At 41.7% G+C, this 22284-nt stretch overlaps 1 protein-coding gene across 10 annotated transcripts in view; it reads left to right on the top strand.

The window, feature by feature from the left end:
- nalcn (sodium leak channel, non-selective) overlaps positions 1-22284 on the top strand; it is a 67514-nt gene that overhangs the window by 24203 nt on the left and 21027 nt on the right. For all 10 annotated transcript variants that reach the window (XM_047601460.1, XM_047601456.1, XM_047601459.1 and 7 more), the window contains 5 exons: positions 2420-2551; positions 4648-4815; positions 8814-9005; positions 10745-10882; positions 11373-11447. In XM_047601460.1, the coding sequence (XP_047457416.1) occupies positions 2420-2551; positions 4648-4815; positions 8814-9005; positions 10745-10882; positions 11373-11447 (705 nt within the window). The remainder of the gene's footprint in view (positions 1-2419; positions 2552-4647; positions 4816-8813; positions 9006-10744; positions 10883-11372; positions 11448-22284) is intronic.

The following is a 22284-nucleotide window of genomic DNA, read 5'->3' as shown; positions in this document are numbered from 1 at the left end:
CTAACCACTGTGTGCGCAGAGTAGGCATGTGTGTACGTTGTGCAAAAACACCCATCCTCAAGGCTAGGAGCTTCATCGACTTGGGTATTAGCAAGGAACGAGTTGGTGACAAAAATAAAGAGGGAAATTATGGTGGAAAATTTTAGAAGACGCAAGCAGATTTGGGTCTGGGGTTTCTCGGTACTCGATCCTGGGTGTTGATGCAGCTCCGACAGAACACACACTTCGGATCACATCCAACATAGCAGCTGGCTACGAAATGGTAAAAAGGTCTAACCGTAGAGGCTATTGCTACACTACTGCATTAATTGAAAGAAAAGACTGTTGCAAGTGGACGGCTATGGCTGAATTGTCTTCTAATCTCAGGGTGGGAGGTTTGATCCCTGCCTCCTCCATAGGCATCCACCTGTCAAAGTGCCCTTGGGCTAAACACTGAGCCTGAAATTGTTGCCAATGGCCGGTGAGCACGGCGGTTTGAGCGTGGATAGTACAGAATGGTTACCACGTGTCAGCATTCTGGTTTAGGACAAAGGTGACATTTGGTAGGAGAAAGTCCAGGGTTAAAATAAAACCAACACTGGCAGATAGGAAATAAATGGGAGGCCAACACTGATCTTCCAAGTCAAAGTCACACATTTTATTCATTACAGTGTCAGAACAACCATGTCACTTCTGCCTTATTTCAGGTACATAATGAAAGTTATGTTCTTCAGTCTCACTGTTCTCCAATAAATAATAATAACCCACATCAAGGGTAATCCGTTTGTCCTCACCATCAGTCTTTCTTTTTTATCTGGTGGATCAGACACATTTCTTGGACACCATTGTCTTCACCATGCCCTTGTTGCTCTAGGTTATTCCACCCCTGTCACTACAAGTTACTCCCTTCTTCAGCCCTGGCAAGCAGTTATTTGCGTCTGATGTAAAAGGCCTTGCTTTTGATGTGGCAGATTTAAAACTCTGGTATTCTGCAAAATACAGAGAGATTAACCGGGCACGGACAGCCTTGCTCAGCATTTTGTGAACTTGTTTTGTCAAAGGCTTGAATGCAACAGATGTTCATTTATAAGTTAAAAGTCCTTCACTCAAGCTTTAAAAGAGAGAGGATTAAACGCGTCATGTAATTAACCCAAACAAAAGTTAGGGTTAAGGTTCAAATGGATTATTTTATCCACTAATTCCATCAACATCACTTGTTTTTAAAGCACTAAACCTGATTGCAGATCAGACTTTCTGGACTTAAAAAAGTTTGTAAGTGCATTCTTGTGTGGGAGGATGGATGGCAGTGGTCCCGTTTGCCTGGGGCGAATTTGATTTTTCCAGCAATGTTGCACACATTCTTCATCTGTCTTAAAGTCTTTCTCTCATTTTTCACCTTTTTTCAGTCCTTCCGATTGCCAATCTCACATGCAAGTCTTTTTTTAGGGTGAGCGGTTCTACCCACTCACAAGCTGTGCGTTCTGCCATATATGTGCAGTTCAAGGCTCTGCTCACATCTGTCACATTGTTTCCAAAAGAATGAATAGTTACCACATTTGTCTGAAAGGAGATTGTCTGTTTTGTCTCACTTTTTCACATTCTTTTATGTCATGATTGTTTCCATCACGCGATGTTGCTCAGCGCCACAACTATTCCAAGAACAGGAAATTGCATACATTTATTGCCCATCTCCTATCTTGTTTCTGGCTGTGTGAATACACGTTGATTCTGCCGCAGGGTTGGATGTTTCTCTTAGTAAGTAATGAAAGGCTCCTGATTGCTTTGGATTTCATGCAGTTTAGCGGCTGGACTATTTGATCTGTTTCCACATCTTTATATACAGTATATAGTACATTCCCGGGCTGGCAGCTCCAATGAAACGATCCACGTTCATGCCTCTACCAAATAATATACTCTTGTTCTGTTTTAGAGCACCTGATGTTTCATTATTTGTCATTCTGTCCATGCTCAGTGAAACTTTTATTATGATACACCGATCAGGCATAACATTATGACCTCATATTGTGTATGCCTCCCTATCATATCCTCTGTTCTTTTTATATTCTTTTAAATCCACCACTAAGGTTGGATTAATGGTCTGTCCATTATATAGTCCATTGTGCTAGTGCTAATATTATTTTTTTTTTTTCTTAAAGCAGCTCTATTGCTTTTTTCATTGCATGCTTGAAGGAGGATTATTAGAGAAAACATGGTGATAATTTGTTTCCAAATCCCAAAAAATTAATAGTAGTAGAAGATGTGCCCTGAGTAGTAAATGGCAGGTTGGAAGTTGGGCAACTAACTTTGGTGACATGTCATGGTTTACCGATGTGCCAGTCACCTTTGGGAAACAAATACAAAATTGCTGCGTCTATGCACGTTTTTTTTTTTTTTTTCCCATTGTGTGCACTTTACACAAAATGCTTCTCTGTCTCCACAGCAATTGATGCGGTCGTCTGTGTTCCACATGTTCATCTTGAGCATGGTTGCCGTGGACGTCATCGTTGCCGCCAGCAACTACTACAAAGGCGAGAACCACCGCAGACACTACGATGAGTTTTACCTGGCAGAGGTGAGGTGTTTTTTTTTTTTTACTTTTACCCAAAAACCGTTGAGTTTTTTCACAACTCAACTGTATTGTTATACTGCCTGAGATCATATTTTCAATTGTACCCAATAGAGATCTGGGCGTCATGTGACTTTTTTTGTTGACGCCGCCATATTGGCAGGTAAAACTCAACAAGTTACATATCCCGGACCCTTATCGTGCCACAGGTGTGCTTTTCTTTACACATTAAAACAGCCCACGGGAAAAATGTTCCTGACCTGTAGTATCTGGATATGTAGAACTACCTCCTTAACTTTCCTTCATTCTACTCTGAAGTCACTAAAATCATACAAGAGCCTGGAGGCGTCCAAATGGACGCAGTCAGGCTTCCTGATGTCACTGTTACACTGTCATAACGGCAGCATAATGAGTTAGTCCCTTTGCTTAATAGCCTCTGTTATATGCTGACCTTCTATGATGTTAACACAGTTTAAATGAATGTCTAAACGTAATCACAATAACAAGTAACTGTTTAATTCTGAATTTCTTTCTCATTGTCAGTAGTTTCAGTGCGGAATGAGCAACATCCGTTATAACCATTAGCCTAAATTGCCTCTATGAAAAGAAATCTACTAAACATTGTGTTAAACAGACGCTAAATAAACAAGACATTACACTTGGAGAATGCTGGATTCTGTCCCTGGTAGAAAGTTATTGCCTCACAAGAGAAATGTGTTTTTTGAGGGATCTTAGCGCAACGTTTTCTGCTTCTTGCACATTTTATTGCAGTATTATGCCATCTTGCGGGATCTTTGGGAATCCAATAAAACGATTTCCACTTTGCTTGTACCCAACTATTCTGGCATACTGGGGCACGACAGCCCCAGGTTAATAAGTTGGTTGCTTGTCATTAGAAAAGAGCGCTTTCCTGCCAATATGGCGCTGTTATGATTAACTACATAGGGTGACATCAGCTCCTGGAGCTCTATAGCTTATTATTAAATTATCTGTACATGATATGGTCTCAGTAGATGTGCTTATCGGGAATATCCGGTTAATATTATTGATTTGTATTAAAAGGGATTTAATCCTTCATAGTTAAGATATTGCCCCACCCACTTACATGATGTATGATGCAACTGAGATTTTCGGGCATGTGTACTAGTTTATAACACATACATGAAGATATACATGTATGTATTTTTATGTCATAACAGGTGATTGATGGGCTTCACTTTTACTGTTTTCTCGCATACATTGATGTGTGGCATTGGTTTGATTTCATCAGTATGCAGGCGGTAGAGTGTGCCCATTTCCCCTCTCTACGTTTCTCACACACAGCTGAATGGAAGAGATAAGAAAAGGGGGAGAAAAAACATCCATATCATCCAGCCATCGATCCGTCGATTTTTTCCAATCTGTGAATGCTGGGAGGGGAAAATAGGATATGGAGGCACTGGGTTTGGAGTTGAATGAGGAAATACCCGTTTTATTGGTGTGCCAGTGTTTTTCTCCCCCCTCCCTTACCGTGCCTTCATTGGTATTCAGAGAATTCCAGTCTCATATGATTTACTCTTAGATAAAGTTTGGAACTTGGAAGAGACAAAGTTAGAAGGGAAAGTGGAAAAATGATTTCAACAGGACATGAGGTGTTGTTTAGAGCCTTCTGTAGGTCAGGTACAGGAGCATGCGTTTCCCATAAGGCAACATACTGTACAGGCAATGGCCATGGCTTTTCATTGAAAATCCAAATCTAAGCCAAGATCAGAGGCTGCAGTAGAATGTAGAATGTTGTACTTTGAGGGTCAATGTCTACTTTCATATGATATACAGGTGTTCAGTACGTTCTGTCCTTGTGGGAAGAAAATGTTTGAAAAACAAATAAAACATAAAGTTTCTCCATATATCTCAACTTGGTGTAATTTCTGTGTATTTTCTATGTAAAATCCCAATATAAAATGTTAAAAGCAACAAATAAATTGAATGCCGTAAAAGATTAAAGAAGCAGAAAGCATTTTCAGGTCAAGGTGTTAGGTTATGTATATTATGTGAATGGAAATAGTGCATGTACCGACTATGTAGCTCCAATATTGATTTTTGTTTTCTTCTTTCCCTTCCAGGTTGCCTTTACTGTGTTGTTTGACCTAGAAGCTCTTCTGAAGATCTGGTGCCTCGGTTTCACTGGCTACATCAGCTCCTCTTTGCACAAGTTTGAATCCCTGCTGGTGGTGGGCACCACGCTGCACATCTACCCTGACCTCTATCACTCACAGTTCACCTACTTTCAGGTATGGATGAACAAAGAAGCACTTACACATTTGTATGCTTGTTGCACCGATGCAGATCTACATAAACATATTTCAGTCCCATGCTGAATGTGAAAATGAATCACTCCATTCAGGAATGGAAGCTAAGAATCACTTTGTGATACTTCTTTCCTGTGACCATGCATTAATGAGTGACCATTAATCATATAACTCTTTTGTGTTTAGAACCCATCCTCTTTTCATGTAAAATAAAATACAAAGGGGTTGAGGTCAGAAACTGGTATTAATTTGTAGTTCGTGGATGTTAATCTCACAAATACAAAAATATGAAAACTATTTTCAGATACAATAGCAGTGTTTGTAGAGTCTTCACCATGCCACGTATTTAAGAGATTTTTTATTGTAAACTTCTTTGCAATGATCTTACAGCAAAGGTGTGAAGCATACGGCCCGTGGTCCAAAACCCGCCCGACAAAAGGATCCAGTATGGCCAGTGGGACGAATTTGCAAACTTCAATTTTTCCAATAATATTAACTGCTATTCATAGGTTTTACACAGTTTTAGTAAGAGTTGACACAATAATGAGACCTAGACCTATGCACAAATTGAACTTAAAAATGTTCAGTTGTCCTTCGAATGTAAACACTTTCCTAATGTACTTGTACTTCTTTGCACAAAAACAAGATCTCGATCTAGTATTGGTGGTCCACAGCATTTTTGCAAACTCTTTGCTTAAGCGTTTGTATGGGTGTGTTGTGACATCTTTCAAAATGTTTCCAGGTTATTTCAGACCCATGTTGCCACATCGCCGTGTTTCCCAAACAGATCCTTTAAATATTAGACCAAACTTGAACCCATTAACCTTCCTGTGGCTCGTATGATGTAGCTGGTGGAAACCTGAGGGTGATCTGATAGGAAGGGGCTTTTCAATGGGTTTTTAATGAGCCTTGACCAAAGAAGCTGCACAGAGCCTGCCAAGCGCTTTCAATAGCTGCCATCCGCACATGTGCATAATACATGAAGACGTTCATTGTAGCCGTAATGCACTAAAGAATGTAGTAGACTTGATGTTTCTCTGAATGTTTTTGACATAATATTCATTACTGCAATTTCTATACAATAGTGATACTCTATAAGTTTAATTTCTTTCCTTTCAAGCAGTGAATTGCCAAGGTTTAAACCTTGCTTTGGGGATGTATTCAATTCCAGGAAGAGTGTCTGAACCTTATTGCCCTTTGCCAGGTTACAGTCCCTTATTTTGCATGCTGCTTTGAGAAGCCACAGGACGTCATTCGTGCCATCAAATTATAACTCCTTCTGCAGAGTGTTGGTCACTCTTAACACCCTAAACACTTCAGATTTCAAATTCATTTGTAACCATTTACCTCTGTATACCGTGAATGCTTATTCTATTAATATTTGATTCTTGCAACTGTCACTTTAAGGAGCAACAGCAACAAAACATTTTGATTTGGATTCTGATAAAGTATCCTGATTCTGATTCGAGCTGAACAGTGTTGTGTTGTGTTGAGCTATGGAGGAGTGGGGTTCAGGAAGCAGTTTAAGTGGACAGGTGAAATGTGAATGAAATTGCTAAAAGTTTATATACAGTACACTTACGTATTGGCATATTTGCCAGCTAGATCTTTCACTTCTCACCCCGTCTTAATAACTACTGGTGACCTGCAGATCTTGCCGTTTCTGAATGGCATTTGACTTGATCCTGAAAACCATTCAAAGGAAATCTCCTTTCAGCTACATTGTAAAATAAAGTCATACCCAGAACCTACACAATAATCAAGGGTTTATTGATGCAAAATGGAAAATTGGATTTAACTCTTTCTCGTCTCCAAATCTCTGGTACTCAAGTACAAGCAATATTTGCAGTTTACCTTTATTTTTATTTTTTTTATAATATAACCATAATTACTTTTGTGCAGGTATCTGATGTGTGTCTTGCCATAGTGGAAAGAACCAGACAAAGCAATATTTGTCTTTTTCTATTATTTAGTAGTTATTCAACCAAGGGGTATCACCCAGCTAAAGGTTAGTTTGAGTCTGTACAAAATGTCACATGCTTTAGAGCTCTACTCACAGCTTTGAGACACACACACATTCTCTTGGCTGAATGATCTTTAAGCAGCCAATGGAACCCACCTTGACACTTCCTCTTTGTGTGTGCAGCATTGAAACGACTTCAGTAGCACCACGCTTGAACAATTCAGTCACTTAATTCATTCAGAAAGGCAGGCCATTGTGTAATTTCTGACCCTTTTTTTTTTTGCTCGGGATGCTGTGATCCAATTCCAGTTATTGGTATTTGGCCAATATGGGCTTAGAATTCTGGATTGCATATCTGTGACAACGACAATGTGACACACTACGCAGTTCAATTTTATGTTAAGCATTGTTTTGTCTTCCAAGAGGCTGCAGCCAGAAGGGCTCACAGACAACACAGCTGGAGAGCCATTCTCCGAGTGTCGTTTCTGGTTAATCATTGATATTAGACACACAATATTCTTTGGGGAACAAAAACATGGTTTTGCTCACAGCCGGCAGCTGGAGCTGTTTGGAATAGCCTCGGGTAAAAGTGATTTGTTTCACATATTTTTAAGATCGTTGCTCATGTTATGTCATTTATGTGCAATTGAAATAGTAAAACCATAAAAATAAAAAAATGTAATGCTGATATGCAAACAGCAAAGAGACTGAATAAATAAAATACACCATATGCACACGATCAGCCACAACATTAAGACCACTGACGGGAGACGTAAATGACAACACAATACCAATAACACTCCTGGATGGCAGCAGCCGTCCCCAGCAGGATGCAGCCTGACACAGAAACACACAGTTTAGGAACAACAGCACAAGGTGATCATTCACCACATCCTAAATTGATCGAGTATCCGTGGGATGCATTGGAAAAAGCCTGATCACCAGAGGCCCCTCCCCTCAACCTCCACTCAAAAGGCCACCACTTATAACATCCTGTTCCCAGACACCACAGGATCCAATCAGAAGGTCCCATGTCTGCTCTCTGATGAGTCCCAACTGTTCTGGAGGCACAAGGGAGACCTACACAGTATTAGGAAGGTGGTCATAACGTTATTGTTGATCGATGTACTCTTATATATCTCTGGAGACAGTGACAATTACGTTTTTTAATTCATAAGATGTTAAAGTACCATGTCCAGGTTTGTTTTTGAGCTGATCTAATAAAATAAAAAGAAGAGAAAATGGGTGTTTGGTCCAGACTCTATGATAGTGGACAAACTCTGAAGCTCAGCGTGGCACCAGCGACCGAGCCAGTGACAGCACCCGCCTGTCACTGTAAGCCGTTGCACCCTTAATTGAGCATGACTCGTTTAAACTTGAATGCAATTTAATCATCTAAGTTATACAGCTGTCATGAATGGAGCAATCACTGTAAACATATCTATTTCTGCTGTAAAGTTTGTAACGTAATAGTCTGTGGGGATGGGCTTCCAGTACGGTAGTCGAAGTTAGTGTATTTCAGTGCAGCGTTTATTCGCTGCGTGTTTCCTTTTAAAGCCGTATCCTGGAGTTTTCTTCTTTCTTCTGCTGTGTATCCAGGGATTGGGAGATAGCCATTCATTTGGTTTAGCGTGGGATTCTAAAGAAAAATCTTTTGCCAGTGGCATCACATAGAAGAGCTCGATCAATAGCTACTCTCTGGATGCCCGGTCAGAGCCTGACCGAGATACATTACCTTTTGTGGTTTGTTGTCACCACATGCAATTTAGTGACTAAGCCCATTGACGGAGCACAGTATCACCGCAGTGTTATCACTGGATCAAGATCAATTCTCTTTCTTTTAAAATCGATGTATAATCGATGAGCCACTATGTTTGCTTTTTATAACTCCGGTATTTATTTTCGACTGTCTTTAAAGTACCTCTGTTGTCTTTGGGAACTATGGATCCTGTGGACTAAAGTGTGAACTTTCTCACAAACAGCAGCCTTACATTCGTATGTTTCTTCCTTCCCTCAGGTGCTACGTGTGGTGCGCTTGATAAAAATTTCCCCCGCTCTAGAGGACTTTGTCTACAAGATATTTGGTCCAGGCAAAAAACTGGGCAGCCTGGTGGTGTTCACGGCCAGCCTGCTTATTGTCATGTCGGCCATCAGCTTGCAGATGTTCTGCTTTGTGGAGGAGCTGGACCACTTCACCACTTTCCCCAGGGTAAGTAACCCCTTCCAACCTAAGATTTGTACAGTATACTTTTAAAAACATAGAATTAAAAAAAGCTGAGATGAGTCAGTTATGAAAACCTCGTCTGGCTATGGTTAAACCTGCTTATTTCCTAAATAATGCTACATTTGTCTTTCCTTCCACGTCATTAATGGCAGCTTCTCTACTTTGATAACCAGTAGTAGTCAATGTAGCACCTTACTTTAACATATTATGATGATTTGGTTGCATTTGAGTAAAATTAGTTTTCTTTCATTAACCTGAAACATAAGGAAATGTTTGAAAACCGCACATTATAATAACTTATGCTGTAGGCTTAATGATAGTGCTTTATCAAACGAATGCTGCCGTCCTGCCCATTGGTTTTGTTTCTATGACAACACTATCATGAAAATACAACAGCACTCACCAGAACATTCATCGTCTGCTCCAACAAATGGGCTTTTATCGCTTTTGTTGTGGAAATTTCTGTCTTGCACAGTCATAGCCAGAATAAACTTCGCCTCCATTTTCCTGGTTACCGTGGTGACGGATCAAACCAGTATGATTGACGGCCACGTTTAACCCAGACGCAGTTACAGCACCTTGAAAAAAGTTTTCAGTCAGAAGGGCTTGGAGGGTTTGCGGAAAAAAAAAAAAAAAAGACAGTACGCCCTTAAAAAGAGTTGCTGCACGGTGCTTTTTTCTCAAGGCAACCGCATGCAGCCACAAAAAAGCAGCTTCTGGCACTTAAAAAATGCTCCACTGAGGTTATATAAAACCAGTTATCCAGCAATGAATGAAATATCTATTGTCAACAAAACACATAGTGTGCAATCAGCTGAAAGATTTGGGTATATGAGATGCGTTAAATGGAAATTAAGAAGGTTCGCTCTGCTACAAAAGGACACCTTTGACAGTTAATAAGCAGGCCTGCAGATGCTGATGATGGGTCGACAGATGCGCTACTTCCTTTGATTTCTAAGCGCTTGTGAGCTCCTCGCTCTCTCATTAGCAACATCTTTCCATCCTCTGTTTTTTTTTCCTCTCCCTTCCAACATTTCACTGATCCTAGGCGCAGCGGGACATGAAGGGCTGCTCGTAAACAGATGCCACTTGTATGCTGCGTTAGCTGTCCCTCTCTCATTTCCTCTCTGCTATTGCTTCTGTTTCGCGCACACACGTATCTGCACCCCGACGCAGGGAAGCATCATCATTAATGGTGTTTGGCTGCGTTCCCTATGGGCAGACCTGTTGCGCCGTTTATCTTTATCTGCAGTGACTCGGACGTGGTGGTGGTGGCGGTGGTGGGTGGGAGGGGCCAGGGCGAAGGGGTTGGGGTGGGGCCGACCGGGTCGGGAGGCTGCTGTCTGGAAGAGAGATGCTGGGAAGGAAGTGCATTCGTGCCATTTGACTCTAGGGGCCAGTGTGTCGCAGCTGGCTCATTCCCACACCTTCATTTGACCTCTACCGAGTGTTCCTCGCTCCGTCTCTTCTTTCCTTTGCTCGCGTTCAAAATCACAGTCGCGAGCAGGTGTGAAGGGGACGCATGCATCATCCGTGTGATATTTGCTCTCCTGTGGAAAAGCATGTTTCAAATGTCAAATCTGTCTGTCTGTCTGTGCAATTTTCATTCCCGTCTCCGCCTTGCCTTCCTCCCTCTCTCTGCTGCTTCCACTTGTGCACTCTGTTGTCCTCTTTAGCCTTTAGCCCGCCTCACATTCTCTTATCCTTTGCTTTCCTCCCCTTAGGCATTCATGTCCATGTTCCAGATCCTGACCCAGGAGGGCTGGGTAGATGTCATGGACCAGACTCTGGTGGCTGTGGGTCTCATGTGGGCCCCGGTAGTGGCCATTTACTTCATCCTCTACCATCTGTTCGCTACCCTGGTGAGGAACATGCAATGCTAATTTAGCTGGATAAGTTGAATCAGCGTCGTTAGTCCATTATGTACAGAATGTGGTATAGAATTCCATAGTATAGTATAGTATCATATTCACTTAAATTTCTCAGTATTAGAGGACAAAAGTAGCAAAGGGATACACAAATTTCTTCCTCAGTGCACTCAATTAGTGCCCTGCCCCTTCATTGTTCTCTCAAGTGGCACATCTAATCACAGTTAATCAGACTTACAGGCGTAAGAAGTGCTGACATTTCAGTGTTTGGCCTTCTGATACGGGGAGCCATCAGACAGCACAGATAGTCTCTGGATGACTCATGCCTCATTCCAGAGAGACGGGATGTTTTCCTGGACAGAACAAGCAACAAATCCAATAACTGAGCAGACTTCTGAAAAGTCCTATTTTTATTGGCATGGTAATAATGGCATTAAAGTGAGGCCACAAACATTCTTTTGCACTTCTTGTTGTTGCATTTTAGATTCTTCTCAGTCTTTTTGTGGCTGTTATCTTGGACAATCTGGAGCTCGATGAAGACTTGAAGAAGCTAAAACAGGTGAGCTCATGCAACTAATCAAGTTCATTCTCAGACTTTTAAAAGTGATCACTGACTTACTGCAAGTAGTTCTATATAAAAGTATTGTCGCTAGTTGTTTAGTTCTGGGAGCAGTGTTACATCTTGCAAGCTTTCACCATATGATCCCAGGTTCAGCGCAGTCAAAGTACCGTACGGACCAGTTCACAAATGTTCTGACATTCTTGGGTGGGTTTGTGTTGCTGAACACAATTCTGCGCAGGTTTTTTTCTTCCTGGACATTTCATATTTTTCCATGTAGAAAAGAGTATCGACAGCTAAACAAGTGATGTTTATACATTGTGTAAAGTCCAGGAAAGTTTTTCTGTACTGGAGGGGAGGACAATGGAAAGAAAAATGATTTCTTTCACAATCATTCGTGGCCTTTTCAGGCTACGGCAAACAAAGCTGAATTGGTGACTTGGCCTAGCTACGTTTCTGTGATTTGGTGGTCAGATCATAGCGGTCCTGTCTTTTGTCATGTCAAAGCATCGTGCTGTAGGTCTGGGAGACACTTTCAGCTTTGTAAGCAGATTTTGTGTGGTTGTGTGGTTTTATGGTGGATAAAAACAACTTTAGCCATTTTTAGGCAAGTAATCAATGTCAGAATTCTAGTTCAGGGCAAAAAGTGTTTCAATATGTTGCTGTGAACAATATAACTCTCATTGTGTGCTGCATTCTTATACTTGTTATGTTGGTGCAAACGATCTGTTTCAGATGGTCTGCTGTTGTAAATAACTGTTGGTAAAGGAACACTGCTTCTTGTATTTTTGGTTGTGTTGATATACAAAGAGACTGCTGATTCTAGCCTGTTAAAACACAGAAGTGCCATCAGGGTCAGCCGAACTCTTACCTTTTAAGGCTTATCACCCTTAGAGGCTTCTTAAATGTATAATGTATAGAGTGTATAAAGACGGATACCAGAACAGCTCCTCAAAAGTGAAGCCAGAGTGATTAGTGCTCCCCCTGGTGACTGGCTGTAGTATGATTTATAAGCTCCACCCCCTCCGTGTTAGTGAATGGGACTTGGGCTGAACTAAAACACTAAAATACACGTCCAAATTTCTTTTTCTGAAGATGGATTCTGTCATTTTAGGTAGTTGATATAATACATGGGGATTGAAGAGGCCATTTTTAGGATAAGTTTTTTCTCTGGTTAGTTCTTTGATGCTATAGAAACCAGACGTGACATCATGATGACTGCCAGTTGCCATGCCAACCACTCCTTGAAGCAGTCCTGAATGAGCATGAGAGTTTGAGAAAATGTAGAACAATAAATTCAATGTACAATCCAACATTTTCCTGTAACTGTTGGAGGATTAAACGTAAACTAGAGTGAGTCTGGCGGAACTGTGGTCTGGTCATCCATGTTGGGGCCCCATGTGGCTACTCGCTCGGACCGAACTGTGGACCATGTGACTCTCGCTCATACTTGCAACGTGGCGCCACCTGTATCCCCGGGAATGTAGCGCTCATTTGATCAATGCAATAAAGTGGGGGACACATTGACCACATGATATACTGTCAATGGTTTGGAGATATTCAGCTTCACTGGGGCCAACTTTTCTTTTCTTTTTTTTACGTTCATCCTTTAACTTTGAATACCTACAGCACGCATTATTCTTGGATTTAGAAAAGCCAAAATGGCTGTGATTTACAAAATTGCCCTTCCATTAATCACAGTAAAAAGGACTACTCCACTTAGACATTAAGGTAGGTAAGTATAGCTGTACAAAACCTCCAATTTGCACTCCGTTTTAAAAAGCAACGTTTTCTCTCTGCATGATCCGAAGGGCTTTCCGATTTGTCCGATGCTTGACATTTCTGCTTATTTGTGCTGCTACAAAATATATATATATATGTAGTAGTAATTATACGCCCACATTTGAGTAATTTCTTTTTCTTCTTTAGAGGATTTCTTTCTCTACATGATTGAGTAGGTGCACAAATATGAAAAAAAAAAAAAAAAAAGATGTACATGGGTCTTGGTGCTGGTCGCCAATAAGCAGTTTCATTCATCAAATGCAAATGAAGTACACTGGCGGAGACATTTCTCTCAGATAATTGCGTGAATATTCACCTGTTGTTGCTGTTTGTATCCGTACATCACATTTACAAATATTAATTCATCTATAAGATGGTGGACTTGAACCCTGTCGTGCACACTGCGCGCCGTGTGCGCTCATAGATGGCAGGCGGGCAGGTCTCAGCCTGCTTGGACAGGTTATTTCCCACCCACGGCTGAGTGATTAGGTGCAGCGACTGTAAAATTGCCTATTTTACAGGTGCTTCAATCATGGATACAGGGGTGACTATAAATAAACCGTAGATGGTAATCACGCTCCCACAAGAGAAGGCTTCTGCAAACATTTGGCAAAAGCCCAATGACATGTCCAGCCTATCTATAAGAAATACACATGTGGCCCATGAGGGATGAGAAACCAATTACAGTGCATGTGATGAATCATTTTTTGCCCGCTGCTTGATGAATGACTTCGTTGACTCGCTAATGTTTGTTATTTATCATCAGTGTGACTTCATGGCGAGCTCTTTAAAAAAAGAAACAAATGGCCGCACAAAGGAATTGTTGAAATATATCTCTTTTTCGGCTCAAAAAATGTTTTCGTTCCAGTGAGCGTTATCATTATGGAATGGATGTCGATCATCATTTAGAGCGAGGGTGTGACACAAAAGGGGAGAAAAAAAAAGAAGAAAAAAAACACAAAACAAAAAAGAAAAAATTCTCTTCCCCAGGACATTTTTAATCCTTTCTTCTTCACAGTTCATGGAGCACACTTGACAGTTGCTGTGTTCAAATTAATTGGAAATAATGGAACAACAAATTGAAGCAGAATAAACTATTCAAGGAGTGAGTTCATGCAAATCATGGTATTTTTTCGCTTGTATATTATTTGAACTTATTCATATCAAACTGGGGGTGTGTGTGTGTGTGTTTTAGGGGCCAAAGGTTTTCCCTGGTGGCACCCAGAAAGTAGTTGGTGCCATAAATAATAATAATAATAAATTAGCAGGTTACATTTAATGGAAAACTGAATGATTTCTGTGTAATTTGTATGTTTTTGATGGTAGCTGGCAGTGACCCCCACCCTCCCCCTCCTCTGCCTGTCATGCTCCATGTGTGCTAGTCATATCAGTTTAAAAAACATGTCAGGTCCCCTTAGACGCCATTGTATTCTTCTTCCACCCATGAAAAATGTCAAGCATCCAGGACGTTGTTCAGGTGCAGGTGGGCCAGCACTGTCTTTGTGTGCATTTTGTGTGTACGTGTCGCACTGAAGTAAGAATTGAAACGTGCATTCAAGCTTTTGTAGGGCTTCACCTTCACGGCCCAATTATACCTTTTTTTTTCCCACATACATTGACAAATAAATGACATGTAACATCTGCCATACTCTTGTGATGCACTACTCCTTGACCTTAACATAAAAAATAAAAAAAATCATGGTCAGCATACACAGTTTTTTTTGTTTCTCAGTGAGATTTAACACTGACGTAACATAAAGTTCTTCCCACTCTTCTTCTGCTCGTTAACTACAGGGAGCACTGGCTGGCTACCTTTTCCCTGAACCCTCTCCTGCAGATATTAACAGCGTTGTCAAGTCAGCTAAAATTTTGACTGCCTCGTCTTGGGAATTTCACTTTCAAGCATCATAGGTCAGCAGCATCCTGTTTGAAGCAGCCCTGTGTTACTGCAGCGTCAGTGGAAGAATATAGACAAGGAAATACCTTTGAGTCATAATGTATAAGGAAACACATGCCCAAGAGGCCAAACAGTCTGTTTTGCAGTTGGTATGCGAATCTCCTCGTGGCTGAGACTTGAGAATAGAATTAATGCTTTTAACAACTCCGTAAAAGCAAAGCAACTGTGACATACTGCGGCATGAATGTAAAAATTCTGTAGGCTCCATGCGACCATACCTTGTAACAGCTGTTACTTCGAGTCTCAACCGTGTGAAATTAGCAGCTCTTCCCCTAACTCCCACCTATTTACTAAAATTTGCTCCATTACTGCTTATATCCGTGCTCGGCGGGGCGTTAATGAAGTAAATCAGAATGGATGGAGTTGCCAGGCAACACTTTTTGGTCATGTCTCTCCGTCTATTAACTGTCGCCGAGCCCGCGTGCGCTCGGTGTGGGTGTGTGCGAGGCAGCGGGACCGCCGTGCCTCTGCCCGTGTTGCTGATTTGATAATGACATCATCAATAAGGCATGCGGGTGAAAAAACATCTGTCATCGTTTGTATGTTGATTGCGGCCCGGCCTTTCAGGGCGAATGACTTGCATCTGTCAGCCTCAACGGACCATTCGTCTTGATTTGGTTTTTCATCTGAGACTCAAAGCCAGAAGCGCGGAGGCTTGCGAGCGCTCTAAGTCGCGCCGTGATCAAGCACGTCAGCCGCTCTCTGCTGCGATGTCAGGTCCCTTTAATGTTGCATGAGCTGTTCGGCCGTCCTGAATAACTGCGCTCGGAGCCCGAGAAAAGGAATTACAGTTATTAGCTTTCAACATATCTACAAATCTCCCCACACACGGTTACACGTGTGCACACGGGGAACACACATGTACACGTAAGGAGATCATTAATAAAGAGAGTAAGCAGGGCTGCTGCTAATGGACAACTGGTTCATTTCTACATACTGATGAGCTGTGATTTCCTAGTGGCTCATGCACATATGTGTGTGTGTGTATGTATGTGTGTACACCAGTGTATTTCCACCTCATCAGTGTTGATTAGGATAATGCATTTACCGTGTGAAATTAGGTTTGCCAGAAATGTTTTAATGAAATGTAGCTCGAGACAGGAGGAAGGTAGACAGCAGAGGAAAGAAGAAGTGAAGGGAGGAAGTAGACTGCACCTCCTACACAGATGCATACACACAAAACATATACACACGTAAACAATCGCCTTATCAACCTCGCAGGTGTTTTCCTACACTGCTGATGTGAAACTTATGAGACTTCCAAACGGCTCATTAAATCATTTATTTATAATGTTCAGCAAAAACAAATTTGAAACTCTTGAAAGTTGTAATGTTTAGGTTAGTTTCTGTTGTTTCATTGCAGTTCCAGTGAAAGTTTAACACAGTGAAAGTTTAACACATTATGACCGTTCTCTGAGTATCGTTTCTTGACACACAATATTCTTTGGGGAACAAAAACACGGTTTTGCTCGCAGTCGGCAGCTGGAGCTGTTTGGAAAACCCTTGAATAAAAATTGTAATGTAGACGTGCCAACAGCAAAGAGACCCTTACATGATCAGCCACAACATTAAGACCACAACCAAACAGCAGAAGTAAATAACAATGTTCCACTGGGAAGCTTTTTGGCCTGGCACTGATGTGGATGTTACTTAGACATGTACCACCCACCTAGACCAGACCAGGCACCTCCACCGCATAGCAGTGACACTCCTTTATGACAGCAGCCATCCCCAGCAGGACACACACACACACAAAAAACGGTTTAGGAACAACACAGAGAACATCAAAAACAGCTGTTGACCTGGCTTCCAAATTCACTAGATCCCAAACTGATCAAGTATCTGTGATGGATGCACTGGAACAAGCCTGTAATACTAAGTAACAGTCCAAGAATGACATAAAGTCATGTATGGAAGCCATGTTTATGGTGACATTTGTACTAGATTTATGTTGAGCTACTTTCTTTTCCAAGGATAAATACAAGTAATGTTTTTTTTCCCCCCTTGTTGCAGATGTAGCTGCAGTGACTTCTGCGCTGAAATGTCAGCGTGCCACCCTTTTAAGTCAAGGGTAAGGAAGAATGAGCAAACAGCTATATGTGCTTTGAAACACAAATTAATCTGTTAGACATGGCTGCCGCCTGTTAGAGCTCTACCTTCATCCACACTGTCACACGGCGGTGGGCTTTGTGATGAGAGAGAGTGATAGCTCACCATCCTAACAAATCATCCCCTGCCCGCCGAGCATCGCCGAACCGGGGGGGGGGAGAAGGGGAGAATGTTTATCCCGTGCCGCAAGGTATCAGACAAATAGAAAAAGGTGTTTACCCCTAAGGGCAGTGATGATGATGATAATAATGTGCGCGCACGGTACGAATTGTCAGCAATGATAAATCTGTGTGCGCGTCTCTTTGCCCACATGCTGATTTTTTGCATATCTGCGTGTGCGCGTGTGTTTGTGCGAGAGCAGAAATGTCTGGCAATCAAACAGGTCCTCAGGCCAGGTAGATGAGTCATGAGGAACACATTTGGGAAATTGCTAAAAAGGAGCAAGTAAAAGCTAGGGAGAGAATTGCGGGAGACTAAATGAGTTACTATGTTCCCTTCATTAACCGTCTGCGTACGTATGCAGACAAATCCACATTTGAATTCTTATCACATTGAGTTCTCATTCTGTCGTTTGACATTTTCGCTATCTGTCTTTCAGAACGTGCCAGGTTTTTATGAGAAAGTAGGAGAGGTGTAGTTATGTATGATTCAGGCTAGGGCTTTGTGGTGTGCTTATTTTATCTAACAAAGTGGCAGAGCAGATATTAGCTTTTTGCATGTAATGTGTATAAGTATCAGCGTGGTATTGTAAGTGTAATCATCACAATTGCTTAAAAAGAAAATTATCTTTTGTTGCAGTAATGTAGAAGTGCACAACAGTATGTGGTCAGCACAGTGTCATGTAACTGTATATCTTTAAATAGTCATTGAGTAAAAAACAATTGTAAGAGAGTAACTTAAAGCTACAGTGCAGACCATCTGTCTCCCTATCTTTTGGCAGAGTAATTACACAAGCATTATCAGTGCATTTTCTTTTTTCTGTGCTCTTCAATAATAATCCATTTCTCTTCACCAGCAAATACAATGATTTTACACTTTATTCCTTCCCCTGCACACAGTTTCCTTTTGAACCTGAGTTTTGGAAACATTTTTTGGACACTTCCTAGGTTTTATTCTTCTTAACTTCCATAGAACTTACAGAACCCAAGTTACATTCATTTCGCCACAACGTTCTGCCATACTCCGAGGTGCTGTAGTCAATGTTGTCTCCATCACTACTACACATGCTAACATCCCAACTGAAAACTGATTTAAAACTTGAGTACTTGAGTGCAAAAGACAGATCGCCTTCACAGTTTGTAAACAATGTCATGTTTTTTGAGGGGCGGGGCTTAGCTGGAGGCAAAACATCTCAAACACTTTAGCTTGTAAGCGGCGGTTAGCAGATTTCAATGGACTGTTTTGCCAAGAATGGACGAGGAAAATTTTTAAAGAATATACTAATACACTCATTCCCCACGACCGTGGGTGTGTTTTTAAAAAGTTGACTCTGTCTGATGGGACATTCACTTACCCCTACACTCTCACTCACTGTGTGGAAGATTTAACCATGTGAGGACACAGAGGAGACAAACTCTGGTCTGTCTTTATCAAATGAAGCCTCTTCAACAAAGATATTACAAGAAGTAAGTGGAACCACTGTGGAGGGTAACGTAGTAAGTGCAGCTTCTGCTTGGACACCCTTGAACCATAGGTTGCATACGCTTACAGTTAGCATTAGCATGTATGCAGAATCCTCCAACTAATAATTAACTTAATGTTATTACATAATTTAGTCTGACCCATAACGTTATCCTGGCCGAAAATGATTATTAGATATTTGTCTTACCTGACATGAAATGTGCGCTCCAAACAGAGAGTTGTTGATTGTCTCATTACAATCCTTTCTTTAATTGCCTTTAACCAAAGCTGTCTATGACTGCCAGTGTCTGGTGTGCGATAAAACGTCAAGTTAGTGTTTTTGCTTTTTCGGTTTTGGCCCCCAAAAACACAGTAAGATGACATTTTCATGGTGGACAGTGCCAGTGTTCGCCTCAAGCTTCCCTCTGTTTTTCCTCCTACTAACGCTGTGACTTCACTGTGACATAGGCCATGGAGGGGTCTATCCAGGAGTTTACCAACAGTTTAATCAGAAATTAATTCATCTGTTTGGCGGCAACCGTGATCTAACAAGAATTTTTTTAAAAGTCCGCCACTATAGCTTTAACTTTTGACAATTAACCCTCAGCTTCTTGTTGCTCTGGTATTTCGCATTCTTATGCATCATTATATGTACCTTAAACGGCATGTGTCAAGAATACAGCATCACCCAGGCTGTGTCTTGTCAGGAAGGAAAGATGCAGCAATCACAGCAGGACAACTACAAAAAGGAGAATTCTCACAAATAAAATTATTTTTTCTTTTCATTTAATAATTTGTCATGGTTTTGCAACCTGAGCCCTTGAGCTGAGTTCATGTGCATTAAGTACCCAGTAGCCTCCAGCCTTCTTTGTTGTTTTTTTTTTTTTTTTTTTTTTTTTTTGCACCAGACTCTCAATTGCCATTGGGAAGGATTTCTGCCATATACACACTGGGGGAAAATTGCAGTAAATATAAGATTCCCAGATTAAAATGCGAGGTTCTGTTTAAAAGCTGCAGAGCTGAATAAACATGTGATGTGATTCATGGCTCCTACCATCTAACCATACTGCCATCTAGTGCAAGGCACACACACGCAAAATCTGAATTATGGCCCGATATTCTTCGAGGATTTATGGCACGACTTTACAAATGGATACATGTGCATTTATAATTGTTCGTCTCTGTAGGGGCCTACGTGGGCATCTGCTGTGGTTTGACTGATAATGATAGATGACTGCCCTCTGAGATTCCCAAGATATTATCAGTTCACCGCCAGATGTACATCCTTAAAGAAACACTGTGGGGACCTGAACAGACCCACAGCACAGACCGCTGGTGTGTTCTGGCATATAGTTAATTACATTGCTGTCCTGAGTGTGTCAGGCCTGTCAGAATTGGTACGGAGCCATGGCGATGACAGTGTGTGGTCGTCAGTTGAGTTGCATCCATCGCCTTGTTCCATATTTGTCAGATGGTTAAAGTATGGTTTGGCATTGACAGCGAGAGATCAAACAGGGAAGGAGAGGAAGATGTAGGAGGAGATAAACATGATGGAGGGGAGGGAGAGGGAGGAAAACAAGATGTTTTCATGGGGTTTAAATCAGGTATTGGATGAATATTCACTGTTCCACAGCTGTGACAGGCTATAATGTCACTGTGGCAATAGAAATAGAGTATAGCAAGAGCTGTGTGTATCCCCTCCGCTCTCCGAATCAGTTTCATAAGATACACCGAACATACATTTTGTTCAAGAGACTTCAGTTTGATCTAGCGTGTTATGGGGTGAATGTGTTAAGGCTTCCCACCAAGGATTTCATTATTTATGAATTAAACTAAAAGCCTGTCCTCCATTTACGTGATTTAATGGACCAAGGACTTATTTGGGGGATTTAACGGAGGAGAAGAAAGGCGAGGAAGACCGAGGGAGCGGAGAAGAAAAGAGCATATACCTTGGAGAATCCCAATACAATGTGTTCTTATCTTTTCAATGTCACTTTCAGTTTTCTACTGGAAGACACTCCAGGCTCCGTGCCCCTGCCCCGTTCTAAAACTAGCATCAGCACACGCTATAAATCACTCAAGTCTTGACACATGCGTGAAGTAGTTCTGAAAAAGACAAATTGTAGGTCTTTTTTGTTAAGGATTTTCCATGTTTGCACTAGGATGTGATCACACAATGTCCTCAGATCTCTAAAATATTGGATCTCAAGGGAGACTACTAAGGAATGGAATCACATTATAGGCATGGGCAGCATCTTTTAACCTGGATTTACGCAAACAACAAGCAATGCTATCTTTTAATATAATGTGAATTTAAACTTTATTGTGTTCAGTGATGGCAGGCAAAAAGAGAGGGGAGTGAAATCCATCAAATCAGCCAAACTGGGCATGTTGTGATTGCATGGTGTGAACCTTAACAGCTACCTCACAGCACTGTAGGTTATCAGAATATTCCCCCAACAACTCGGGATCTGAAGCCAAAGCCACCCTTATGAAAATAATATAGTTCGGGTTACCGATATAAGAGAATTAATGGCATCTGTAGTTGTTTTTGGTATTGGGGCGGCTATTAGAGGTTTATGGGCTGTGTGGCTTTACAGCAGCTCCACAGCACGGCTCATTACACAGCTAATGTGAGGAGACGGTGACCCTGCTAACTCGATCTTCTTCTGGGTATTACAGCCGGATTGGCCCCTAGGGCTTCGGAAGACTGTGACGGACTGTGGGTTCCAGATACGTTGTTATGAATTACGGGGACCACACACGCGAGAGTGAGAATACGTTCCTGCATTTCAGTATTAGGTCACATCACGGATGAAACTGCCGTGGGGATTCGCAGAGATGCAGCGAAACGCGCTGCGTGTTGTTTCTTCTCGGCAGTAGGTACGCGACGCTGATACGCTGAATGATGAATAACTCAGCACGTAGGGCTGTGCATCCGCCACTAAAACGCGGAGCCTATGATCACACATGCACAGCTGTCGTCTGGTGGCGGTGGCTGAATGGCAGGCTGCGATTGCTCAATGGTAAAACGCAGAAGAAGTACGTATGTACTCCCACGGGCATTCGACTGGCGTGTGTGGGCAGCAGCTCTGTAGGCGGCTGTTCATCAATTTGCCATTGTTCCACCGGTTACTCTCACAAATATTCCTACTCTGTGTTTGTGCGCCTCGGAAGCATTTTCAGAAGACTGCTACTTCTGCGTACACATGCCTGTCTGAGTCAATAATTAGTGTTTATGCTCTTTTGTTCCAAATTGCACTGACAACCAGGACGCTTGTGGGAAATGCAAGATTCTGACAATCTTTGTTCCGCAATTCTGTGTATTTCGTTTTGTTTTTCGAGCAGTTGGAAGCAGCTGATGGATTT

The sequence above is a fragment of the Mugil cephalus genome, chromosome 12 (assembly GCF_022458985.1).
Source record: "Mugil cephalus isolate CIBA_MC_2020 chromosome 12, CIBA_Mcephalus_1.1, whole genome shotgun sequence".
Lineage (NCBI taxonomy): Eukaryota > Metazoa > Chordata > Actinopteri > Mugiliformes > Mugilidae > Mugil > Mugil cephalus.
This window is presented reverse-complemented; position numbering and strand designations above follow the sequence as displayed.